Source organism: Sinocyclocheilus rhinocerous, unplaced genomic scaffold (genome assembly GCF_001515625.1).
Source record: "Sinocyclocheilus rhinocerous isolate Xijiao unplaced genomic scaffold, SAMN03320098_v1.1 scaffold1243, whole genome shotgun sequence".
Lineage (NCBI taxonomy): Eukaryota > Metazoa > Chordata > Actinopteri > Cypriniformes > Cyprinidae > Sinocyclocheilus > Sinocyclocheilus rhinocerous.
In genome coordinates this window covers 791131-803729 of record NW_015626033.1, presented here as the reverse complement: position 1 = coordinate 803729, position 12599 = coordinate 791131, and the positions used below count along the sequence as shown (strand labels likewise).

Below are 12599 nucleotides of genomic sequence, written 5' to 3'. Positions count from 1 at the left end.
CTTTCAAAACTATTAAAAAATTTTTTGAATGGTAGTGTATGCAAACACACAATTCACTATTGTAATCCCCAAACTAAGTTGGCCCTGCTGACATTTAAACAATAACATTTTATGTTTACATTTAATGAATTAGTGAATATAAGTGGATTTCACTTGTGTGTTTTGCAGAACGAGTGTGTGCGAATGGTGGTTCTTGGTCGGCTGAAGACTCTCGTTGCAGGCATCTCTGATGACCCACTCTCGGACTGACAGTGAACGTCCCCGCAGTCTGAGTTTGCTCTCTTCTGCTCACCTGCTCACACAGATCAGCCTGTCTCCATGGAAACACTCGCAAGAGCTTGAGTCAGGCTGGACCACCAAAGTATGACATATAAACTTACATTCTCTCACACAAACAACATTTAAAAGGGTTAATTCACTCAGCCTCGTCATTTCTGTGTTTGTTCTGTGAAACACAAAGAAGATATATTGTAGAATGTTTTTTTTTTTTATTGCCCTGCGGGGTCAGATCACAGCAGTGAATCTTGATGGTCTGCGGTTAACCCGGCTCAGTAATCTTGACCGACTGGTGAATCTACGCTGGGCTTCATTTGACAATAATGAATTAACTCGAATTGAGGGTCTGGAACACTGCACCCTACTGGAGGAACTTTCTCTTAATAACAACAGTATCAGCAGACTGGAAGGTAGTGCTCCTTCTTTCCCTTTCTCACTCTTTTTTCCACTGTATCAGTTTAATATAAAACCAGGGACAAAGCTGTGTAATATAACCTTCATGTGTTCGTTGCTGCTCTTGTTTGTTGGGTGTGTGGCAGGTTTGTGTGCGATGCATCGTCTGACTCGTCTGAGCATTAACAGCAACCACTTACAGTGTTTAGACGGGGATGTTTTGGACCAGCTACCCAACCTTCACTTCCTGTCTGTAGAGAACAACATCATCTCATCTCTGCATGGGCTTCAAAGGTCACGGTCCTTATTCGAGCTGTATGTCGGCAATAATGACATCAGCACCACCCGAGACATATACCACTTAAAGGTAAGGAGATTTTATAGATCTGAATATCATTTTGTGCAATTAATGATTTTTTAAGCCTTCATTCAAAGCACCAGTTGATGAGAATGCATGTAAAGTGCTGTAGGATAATGTTAAAGTGAATAAAGTGTGGTGGTGGTGGTGATGTAGTGTCTTTTTCTCTTAGGCACTGTCTAGTTTAATTATTCTGGATCTGTATGGGAATCCCCTTGTAAACAAACTGGAGAACTACAGGATCTACATGGTTTTCCATCTACCTTCACTCAAAGCACTGGATGGAGTAGCTGTGGTAAAAATAACTGATGCTTATGTATGTATAGTGTTTGTTTTCATATGTATGCTACTGTTCAAAAGTTATAAAGAAATAAGTACATTTATTCAGCTGCATTTTCCAAGCAATAAAAGTGAAAGGGACTGGAGGCTGACTGTTGGCATAATTTTAATTTATGGGTGAACCATATGGGTATTTAAGTTTTAAAAAAATACAAACGTGTCTGTGCTGTGTAGGAAACGTGTGAATCAGAAACTGCTAAGGACGTGTTTGGAGGGCGGCTCAATGCAGATATGGTGGCTGAGAAGCTGGGCCATACCAACTACAGAGACCTGTCAGAACTCAACCTGCAGTCTAGCTCAGTCAGGTTCACATTAACTCTCACTACAATCCTACAGTCAGAATTAAACCAACACAGCAGAACTGGATATGTTGCTTCACGCTTTATGATTTCTGTTTTACTGTGTGTTTTAGAATGGTGGATCTTGCTCCTGCTGATTTGTTCAGTAATTTACGCAGTATTAATCTAGATCACAATAACCTCACCTCATTCAGCGGTCTCATCTTCCTACCCAACATTAAGGTACATATGAGTTTAGGATAGAACGTTAATCTAGAACGCAATAACCTCACCTCATTCAGCGGTCTCATCTTCCTGCCCAACATTAAGGTATTTATATGTTTATGACAGAATGTAAATACAACACTTATGTCTTTGTCTATGTTACTGGCTATGCATACTAACATTATATACTATCAGCCACTGTGTGTCTACAGTATGTATGTTTTTGTTTGTGCATGTGGTCTTGCAGGTGTTGTCTCTGAACTATAACCACATTGAGTCAATTCTACCACGTCAAAAAGTTCAGAGTCACATGAGCAACAAGCAGAATCTCTATCATAAAGTCAGTTCCAGTGGATATGGGCAGCAGAACAGCAGGCCCAGCAGGTGCTCACACACACACACACACACACACACACAACAATACTCTGTCATGATCTATTGGGGTGATATACTGTAGTTTCTTGTCTAACCACTAGGGAGCATCACAATTACATATAATAAGAGATTCTCAGACAGTGAGTGTGTTTATAACCAGAGAAAACTCACAGCTTCATAGGCTGCAACGTTTTGGGAGTAAAAGCCACATTTATTAACAAATTGTATGTACCGCATACAGTATTAATGCCATAAACTATACTCTTCTAGATGACACATACCTCTACATGTGCCTCGCATTAATTTTTTCTCACTTTCCTTTAAAATGTGCTTCTCCTCTCTTCCTTCTCTTTGTTTGTAGGGAGGGATTAACTGATAATCTGGAGCCTCTGATGTCCAGTTTGGAGGTTTTGCATTTAGGTTATAATGGTATATCCAACTTGATCAATCTACAAATCAGCCGACTCACTAACCTCAGAGCGCTGTTCCTACAAGGTATGTACAACCAAAGTCCCTTTAAGGCAAGTCATGTCACTCTTTGAAACGCCTCTCGGCATGCCAGTGCAGCTCCTATCTCTTTGAATGGGGAAACATCAATTTCTCCAAAACTGTTTGCCAAGCTTATGATTAAATTTCATATTTGAAATCACCAATGAAATCTGGCAACAACAGTATCTTAAATGTTGTTTATTTTGCTCAAATAGCGTTATTTTTCAGGCTAGACCAGCCAGTGTGCATGTGCAGTCCTAGGCGCACGTCTCAGAATGCTTACTCTTTCTATAGCAACTTCCCATTAACGCCATTATAGTGTTCATTCAAACTGGTTCGCGAACGAAGAATGCGCATGAACACAAAAGTGGCGGGATTTATCGCATGGACCAATCACAGCGAAACATAACCAGTCACACCCAGTCATATTGCGATGGAGGCATTGCCTCCTCTCACGTGACTTTCCCCCATTCATTCTCAATTACCCCCCAGTAAACTCACGGCACGCTTTGGGGCGGGTCTGTTAAAACCTTAGACTGTTAAACCTCAATGGGTTCAGGGGAGGCGAGAGAGACGTAGACTCCTGCTGTAACTTTACCTGCTGGTGCTGCTGTTGGACAGTGTTTCTATAGAAAAACGAGTGATTTATACACTTTTTTTATTAACAACATACAAACCAGAATGCAAACATGAAAATGCATATCAATTCAACTTAACCACCTACCCTCCCACACTTTTGAATGTTATATTTTGTAATATTGGCATTGTTTTATTTTTGTACTACAAATTTTTTTTCTCATCCAATATTTTGAGGAGACACTGCCTCCCTTGCCTCCTCGGAGGAAATGCCCCTGGTACAACCTCTCTTGTACAGCTGTTCATCACTGTCTGCAAACATATCCTCACTGAAATATACAGAAAATATTTATGTTTCAAATAAATGCTGTTCTTTCAAATGTTGTATTCATTAAAGAATCCTGAAAAAAAATTAACAGTTTTCACAAAAATATTAAGCAGAATATCTCTTTTCAACATTGATAATAATAAGAAATGTTTCTCGAGCACCAAATCAACATTTTAGAATGATTTTTTAAGGATCGTGTGACACTGAAGCTGAAAAATAGCCTAAGCTTTGCCATCACAGGAATAAATTACATTTTAAAGGGTTACTCCACCCCAAAAGGAAAATTTTGTCATTAATTACTCACCCTCATGTCGTTCCAAACCCGTAAGACCTCCGTTCATCTTCGGAACACAAATTAAGATATTTTTGATGCATTCTGAGAGCTCTCTAACCCTTCCATAGCAGCAATGTAAGTAACACGATCAAGGTCCAGAAACGTAGCAAGGAGATCGGTAAAATAATCCATGTGACATCAGGGGTTCAACCGTAATTTTACAAAGCTACGAGAATACTACGCAAAGAAAACAAAAATAATGACTTTATTCAACAATTCGTCTCCTCCGTGTCACCGTAGCGCCATTTTGGAGAGTAGCCTATCCACTGAACGCAAACAGCGTATGCTGTTCTGTGTCAGCCGCACCACACGGATACGTTTTCTACATTTATTTACGCTTTGATTTGAACGAAAACAACGTATCTGTTATCCGTAAAGTTGTTATTTTTGTTTTCTTTGCGTACAAAAAGTATTCTCGTAGCTTCGTAAAATTACGGTTGAACCCCTGATGTCACATGGATTATTTTACCGATCTCCTTGCTACGTTTCTGGACCTTGATCGTGTTACTTGAACATTACTGTCTATGGGAGGGTCAGAGAGCTCTCAGAATGCATCAAAAATATCTTAATTTGTGTTCCGAAGATGAACGGAGGTCTTACGGGTTTGGAACGACATGAGGGTGAGTAATTAATGACAAAATTTTCATTTTGGGGTGGAATAACCCTTTAAAATATATTGACATAAAAATAATATTTTCCAATATTACTATTTTTGATCAAATAAATGCAGCCTGGGTGAGAATAAGAGACTTCTTTTAAAAACATTAAACGTTTAAACAATACATATATTCTTTAATATGATCTTCTCTAAGTGTCTTCTCTTTTTCTTTAAGGGAATGATATCAGTCAGGTAGATGGATTGGATGGTTTGCGGAGACTACGTGAGTTGGTTCTGGATCGAAATCGAATTAAATCTTTGAGTGAGAACTCATTCTGGGGACAGGGAGTTTTGCTGAATTTGCACCTGGCAGAGAATCGCATCCGTGAACTGAACCACCTTCAGCCTCTCACTGAGCTCCGGAGACTGTTCTTAGACATGAACAAAATACTGGTACACAATAACACCTACACAAAATACACAAAAACCTACCTAAAATACAGGTACACATTAAATATGCGCACAAAGTTTCATTCTTGACTGTAAAGCCCCACAAAGGACAAAAAACTGACTTTTCCAAGCTTCTGGTGGGAAACACACTATAATTTGTTATATGCTGGAAAAAGCTAGAAACTATCTCTTTAATTGATAATTTAAACAATTGTAAATCACCTCACTAATAATGAAAACATTTGGTATTTGAGTCATGGCATATTTCTAGAGCAAATACATAGAAGCAGTTTGGTTCATATTCATTAGTTAGACAGACAGGTCTTTCAGATATAGTTAATCTTATGATAGGTATAATTTACCATATTAACAGGATATATTTAAGTGTTGTAGGTCAGGATATATATATATATATATAGAATCTACCAAGAAACTTAGGAACACAGTTACTCTCAACCCCACTGAGAGTGTGTGTAAGTTTGAGTACTTGAGGCTTGCTTTTATTATTCACCCCTCCATTCTAATCTATCTGTATGTGTGTAGCTGCAGTTTTACTGTAATTACTAAATTACAGTAATTCAGTCACTTAGTGTGTTTGTATTAGTGTTGTTAGTCCCTGTGAGAGCTCTGCCTTTTTCCTGCCCCTGAATATAGAGTAATTACAGACAGCCATTACTGCACCAGCACAGCAGCCCAAGGGGACAATTAAGCAGTATTTACATTGATTGAAGGTCAGAGGTGTGTGTGTGTGTGTGTATGTATGTGTGTGTGTGTGTGATTTGATTCACCTCCTCATTCCTTTATCTTTGTGGAAATCATGACATGTTAAAAAAAACTTTAATTGGATGTTTCTTGTGTCCTTTTCATTGTTTATTCCCCTCTTCATATGCCTGTTTATTTGAAACATTTTAATACAGTAAACATAGGAGTTAACGTGACAAAAACAACTGTTCAAATATTTGAGATGAAGATATACTATACTGATATATTATGCTACTATAGTCAAATAAGGTAGCCTAAAAGAACAGTTGCTCTGCTTTGATGCTCAATTCCATTCATTTCAATTCCATGGGAGTTTTGCATGAGGGCACAAAAGGTCTTGAAGCAAATTTTGCCCATGTTCAAGTTGATCATGCAAATTCGCCATGCTGACCAACAGAAAGCTAAAGCTAAACTGAGAAACTGAAAAATTGACCATTTCTTGCCCACAAAATTACGCATAGATTGTGACACCTTAAGATGATAAAAGGGAGAAATCTTTATAAAATGTAGTTTAAAATGCATGTGCCACATTCTTAGAAATGTAATTTTTGTATTCATATTGGTTTTATACTTAAAAAAGATTTAATGACAAATCTAAAATATTGAGTTGTGTAACCATCAAACAAAAAGTAATAAAAGATGTCCACATATTTCAACATAAACAGTTTTCAACATTGATAATATTAAGAAATGTTTCTTCACCAAAGATTGGAGTAATGGCTACTAAAAAAAATCAGCTTTGCCATCACAGGAATAAATTACATAAAAAATATATTAAAATAGGAAACAATTATTAAATTGTTTTAATATTTCAGAATATTAATATTTTTACAGTATTTTTGATCAAACAAATGCAGCCTTGGTGAGCATGAAAGACTACATTCAAAAACAACAACAAAATCCTACTACCCAAACTTTTGTATATATAAAAATTAAATATGTATATAAAAGCATACAATAGTCAATGTGTTTCTTTTTTGTAAGTGTCTAAATGCAGTATGTATATCAAAGCGTATTTATGACCTAATATGTCTTTTGTTTGTGTTACAGGACATTTTAGAGCTGGAGAAACTGGAGGTGCTTCCTTCCCTCATGGAACTGTCTGTAGTGGGCAACCCAGTGAGTCACACACACACACACACAATGCTCTAGATGAAGAGATTTCAAACTGAGACCTTGGCTCAAATGCAAACTAACCATGATTACTGACAAATCCTTACACACACACTCACTCTCTGGTTCTGAATAAATACAGTATGTTTTGTCCTCTTTACTTGGCCGAATATCCCTTAAATTTGACATAATATTCTGCACTACGACATACCAAGTGTGTGTGTTGCAGGTAGCTCGGCGGTCACTGCACAGGCCAGCAGTTGTACTGCATCTGTCTACACTTCATGTTCTGGATGGCATGACAGTCACCCTGGAAGAAAGAACCAGAGCAGAGCTTTTAAATAATGAAGCACAGGTGGCTCACACTTACTATCCAGATCGAATGAATGGATCAGATACAACTTATACTGCAGAGACAGTTACCTTGTGCATTTGTGTAGGGTTCTAGTTCAGGTGGTGAAGTGACTTTACCCGGTTTGGTACCATTGGTGACCCGACCGGCTCCTTTAAGAGGTGCAGGAATGCACTCACTCGTACCTGATCAGCAAGACGATGCACATGATACCAGCAGGTGTACGTATACATACAGTACAGACACACACCAGATGTGTGTTAAACACAAACGCACACCATGAATACATTTTTGTGTGTGTGTTTTTAGATAGGAAGCAGAAAGCAGTTGTCTCTCTCTTGCGTGGAGTTCAGAGTGACTTCAACTTCAGGCAGATCAGAGGATCTTCCAGCCACTACATGACAGCGCTGCAGCAGACCGGATACAGAGTTCTCTCCACTTTCCCTAACGCTGATCCTGAGACCAGGTCTGTACATACACACACGCATATACAGTATAGGTCTTTATGTGATGTTGAAGGATAGAAAGCATATTAACCCTCATGTCGTGTTCTTGTCATTTCACGTGGAGAGGATTTTCTTTTCCTAAAAATGCTAGTTAATGTTATCGCATTGGACTAAAACTTACTGACTTTACTCACACAGGTTATAACAACTTCCCGAAACCACAACTTCTTGAACTTTTTTTGCTAAATATATATTTTTAAAATCATTTTGGAACTGATTGGTCCTTGTCCTCATTGATCTCATCTTATGCACCTCCGTTTTTAAGTGAATATTGCCAAAATTATCCACAAATAGTCCTTTTTCACTCAAAAACTGAGATGCATAAGCTTAAATCAATGAGGCCTATGACCAGTCAGTTCCAAAAAGAAACACAAAACCTGTACTAATTGAAAGAAAACAAGTTGTTATCCCAGGATAATTTACAATTTTACGATTTAGAAGCCTTTTTTAAATGGTTGGTCATTTTTGACTGTGAACACCAGATTAGGTAAAGGATTTTCAGGTGGTAATCTTGATATTCTCCACAGGTACAAGTGTCACAGTGTACCCAGACCTCCTCCTCCTCCTCCTCCTCTGTAACGCAAAGTCATAGATGCACTAAGTGTGTCATGAATTTCAGCTTTGGTCTTGTGTGTTGTTGTTCATCTTTGGATCTTAGATAGGACTTAAACTGACAATTTATTTATTTGGAATTGTGTCAATATCAAAGATATTAAATGTACATTTTCTATTCAAGACTTTGAGTGGTGTCCTTTATCTTAAGTCTTTGTCCTTGCAACATTCTCACTCTCCATGAGGTTTGGTTTTATTTAAAAAAAAAATGTATTTGATAGTTATGAAGTCACTTCAAATATAAAAGTATATACAAAACATTTGTCAAAAACATTTTTCTTGGAAACTCAAATGTTTTGGCCTGTAGTTGCAAAACCAGTCCATTGAGGGGTCCCAGAGGGCTGGTTTGGTTTTTAATTTATTTTTAGCCTCAGTGGAACTGGTTGGAACATATAAACATTAAAATTTAACAGTACTAAAAAAAAATGTAATTGTAATATTTTTTCTTAATTTTATTATTTTATTTATTATTATATTATTATTATTATTGTTCTTTGTTTTAATGTATTCTATAGAGAATAATAAGACATGATTAGTTTTGTTATTATTGTTGTTAGTATAATACATAATTGTACACAAGAATAATAATAATCATTTTTTATAGAATAATGTAATTTGTACTTGATCCTTAAGGAAAACCATTTCCTGCTAATTTATAATACACATACACACTATCAACTATTGCACTTCTGTGTCTGTTTTTCTTTTTATGACAAACACATCTTACGCGATTCAAGGTTTTGCCATCAGCTTTTCTCTAAGAAATAAAAGCCCACTCTGGGGTGGAATAGTTCTCGTTACAGCTATGGCAAACAGTGATTTGTGTCAGACCGTGACACTGAAAAGAGAGCAGAGGTTTTAGTCTGATGTGTTTATTTTCAGTGGGCTGTATTATGAGGGCAGTTTAGCAGCACAGCTGAAAATCCAATGTCTGGAGAAATTCAAAGGCAATCACACACATAATGCGTTCAGTAAAAACCTGTTATCACAGCTCAAGGTAATTCTCTTCCTGTTTTCCTCTGGAGTATAATGGTGGGGGGTTGCAAAAGGAGAAAGACACAGAGAGAGAACCAAATCTAACAGAATAAAAGAAGATATATTAAAATGTGGAGAAAATGAGAAAGGAAAGCCAGAGTGAATGCTGTTGAATTTAATGGTGGACCTGCTATGGAAATAACACAGAGCACAGTGAGTGTGTCCAAGCACTGTTCAAAGGAATACAGAGATACGTCTGAGCATCTTGCAGCAGGAACGTTCCTTTTTATCTGTTGATGTGTCTTTTACTGTTGGTCTCATGCAGGGATGTGTGTCAGGCTTGAAAATAGTTAATTATAATTATTAAATTAATTTTAGCTTTTCAACTTTTCAAAAAAAATAAAATAAAAATCAGTGTCTGATTGCATAACTTTTTGATTTGGTTTATGCATGTATATTGCCATTTCCCCGTGTCTAATTAGCCTATACTAGAAAAAAATAATCAATAGATAAAAGCTGGAAATCACATTAGTTACCTTTATCATAATCTTCACATTTAAGTGAGAATGGGGTTAATTTCATTACTTTCACTGCTTTGATTTAAACAAATGTTATTTCTGCTATGCACATTCTAACAAAAAAAAAAAGGATCAAGTCTTATTAAATGTGTTTCTTTGTTTGTTTTTTTATTAAATGTTTAATTAAATTGATAATTAAAGTTAATATTCTTCACATTGTGCAAACAGTCAAATATAAATGCCAGAGCTTGAGCATTTGCAATATTAATACCTCTTTAAATTACAACACAAGTATATTATTTTTTCAAAAGGCTCCTGCATAACAAGAATGACCTTGTTAATAGTTTTGCCAGCATACCATTTGCAGTTTTGCCATTTTATATTTTCATGGCTAATTCTGTGAGGAAAAATAAATGTCTGTACGTAAACACGTAACCGTGTGTGTCGTGTAGCGCCGCCCTTCAGGCCGTGTTGCCCAACTGCAGCATCAGCAGAAGCGATGATGGATAGCGGGTTCGTTTTATCCCCACACAAACCATATACTCACCCTTCTAACACCTCTCCAGCCTTTCTCATTTAAAGGTATGTGTTGTTAAAAACAAAAGAAGGCTGTTTCTATTTCTTTTTTTGCCATGTGGAAAAATAAACCGACTTTACGCCTAAACAGGAGCAGCTAACGCTAGCCGCGCTAACCAGTTTATAGCCGCTTTCTCGCCTCTGTCCTTTATCTGCTGTGTTTGGAAGAAACCAAGACGATATTATAATGTCATATGATATAAGAGCTGTGTGTTTGGTTATTATAATGGTCTGTACACCGGTTGTCACGTTAATGTTTGTCTCTTGTTGTCATAGCTGCAGTGTTAGCATGTGAACAGATCACAGGATACAAATCAACAAGACTGCCTTAAAAACGTAAATCTGAGGATTATAGCCACAAATCAAAGGATAAGAGCACGTAATTCACAGGATAAACCCGTGAAGTCACTGGTTTGAGGCTGATTGACTCCGCAACAATCAACCTGTTTTTATGCTGTGTGTTTATTTTGGCTATAATCATCTCTGCTTATTTTGCTCGGGTAACATCAACAAACAGGTAAACTGGGAATCAGATGTAAAAATACACAGATGCTCTGAGGTTATAAAACCTGTGGTTATTTTTATGTTTTTTACCACGTGAGTATGGTTAAAAAAAAATAAATAAATAAAATAATTGTAACTTGGTAACTAATATCTATCTGGGTAAGTTACTTCCCCAGTTGATTAATTATAATTTTTATTATTTTTTTGTATTTTACTGAAATAGTGCATTTAGTATGCAAATTATTCATTCTCTAATTAAATATACATAAACTTGATCCCAGATTCAAAATTCTTGTTTCATGTTGTTGGCATATTAGAGTTAGCCTAAAAGTTTTTACAGATGGGATTTTGGATCTCTCTTTTTTTTTATCACTCCATAAATCAGAAAATATTTTCAGCAGCCAGAAAAAAATTTCACCATTTTTTTTATTTTTTACATGAAACATTTGAATGATATATGAGCAAACCCCTCTGTAAGAAACTTCAGAATATAGATAGGAATAAAACGGGAAAGTTTGGTTAATGTAAGTGGAGATTTCAGGCTCAGTGCATGAGAAAATAATATTTTGAGAAAATGCTCTTTAAAGATATTTATTGTAATTAAAATATACAGACAAAATAGATAACGTGTAAAAAAAATAAAAAATGTTTTGGAGGTTATATTCTTTCCATTAACTTTAAAACTATTGCTTGGCAAGTAACACTGTCCTCCCATCAGAATTATGAAAACATTTATATATTTCTTAAATATACATATTGCATATATTATAATTATGTAAGGTATATGATAAAACAATAGCTATAATTAATGTAAATATAATATAATTATGATATATTTATAGTAAATAAATATAATATGTTTACTATTGTGTGTATACACTTCTATTTATTGCTGCCACTAATAACTATTTTTATTTCGATTAATATATCGACTAATTTATCGATTAATCTAAACAATTAATTTTCCACAAAAAAATCAACAATTTTACTTAAGAATATTTTATTAAACTATTTCATTAAACCAAATGAAATCCAAAAGTAAAAAAGTAACTTGCAACATAAAGTGCAAGAAGCAAGTGTCCATCTCATAGTCCAAATCACTGAAATCAAAGTTCAGTATTACAGTGTAAGAATGACAACATAGCCACGTGTTCTAGTCTACTAATAATAAAATTATTTACCAGAGTATTTACCAGAAATATTATTTACCAGAATTTATTTAGGAGAAAAATGTAAATGTGCAGTATTTCTGAAAAAAAAACAAAAAAAAACTTATAAAATAAAATAAATTAATTGGAGATGCTTTTGATTATTACAATTTAATGGAACCATTAAAAAGGAATCCAGAAAATGGAAAACAGAATTTGGTAAAGATAAAACTGTAAAAAAAAGTTAATTAGACAGGCTTTTTGATTAATAAAATTTAATTTAACCATTAAAACCTGAATTTGGAAATAAAACAGTAGCCTACTTTTTGATCAGTTCATCAGTAATATTCAGGAAATAATAGATATTGCCCTCCCATCCCCATTGGGCAAAGGGTCGAAATGATCACTCGACTGTGCTTCGTGAACACTCTCGCCTTGCACGGCGGCACCACTGCGCTGCAAAGATGTAACGGGAGAAGCGCGATCATTAGACGACCGATCGTCATTTCCAAAA

General features: G+C 35.8%; 2 protein-coding genes across 2 annotated transcripts in view; both read left to right on the top strand.

Annotated features, from left to right (window-relative positions):
* The window catches only part of lrrc9 (leucine rich repeat containing 9), an 18373-nt gene extending 10021 nt beyond the window's left edge, over positions 1 to 8352 (top strand). The window contains 15 exon segments of the mRNA XM_016512395.1: positions 169 to 215; positions 217 to 361; positions 509 to 686; positions 816 to 1036; positions 1200 to 1322; positions 1541 to 1671; positions 1779 to 1887; positions 2117 to 2253; positions 2606 to 2739; positions 4805 to 5022; positions 6832 to 6900; positions 7124 to 7249; positions 7335 to 7467; positions 7556 to 7712; positions 8280 to 8352. Coding sequence (XP_016367881.1) covers positions 169 to 215; positions 217 to 361; positions 509 to 686; positions 816 to 1036; positions 1200 to 1322; positions 1541 to 1671; positions 1779 to 1887; positions 2117 to 2253; positions 2606 to 2739; positions 4805 to 5022; positions 6832 to 6900; positions 7124 to 7249; positions 7335 to 7467; positions 7556 to 7712; positions 8280 to 8331 — 1980 coding nt within the window. The 3' untranslated portion in view covers positions 8332 to 8352.
* Positions 8353 to 10323: 1971 nt separating this feature from the next.
* The window catches only part of pcnx4 (pecanex 4), a 20695-nt gene continuing 18419 nt past the window's right edge, over positions 10324 to 12599 (top strand). Inside the window, exon 1 of the mRNA XM_016511030.1 lies at positions 10324 to 10439. The gene's annotated coding sequence lies outside the window, so the exon portion shown is untranslated. The remainder of the gene's footprint in view (positions 10440 to 12599) is intronic.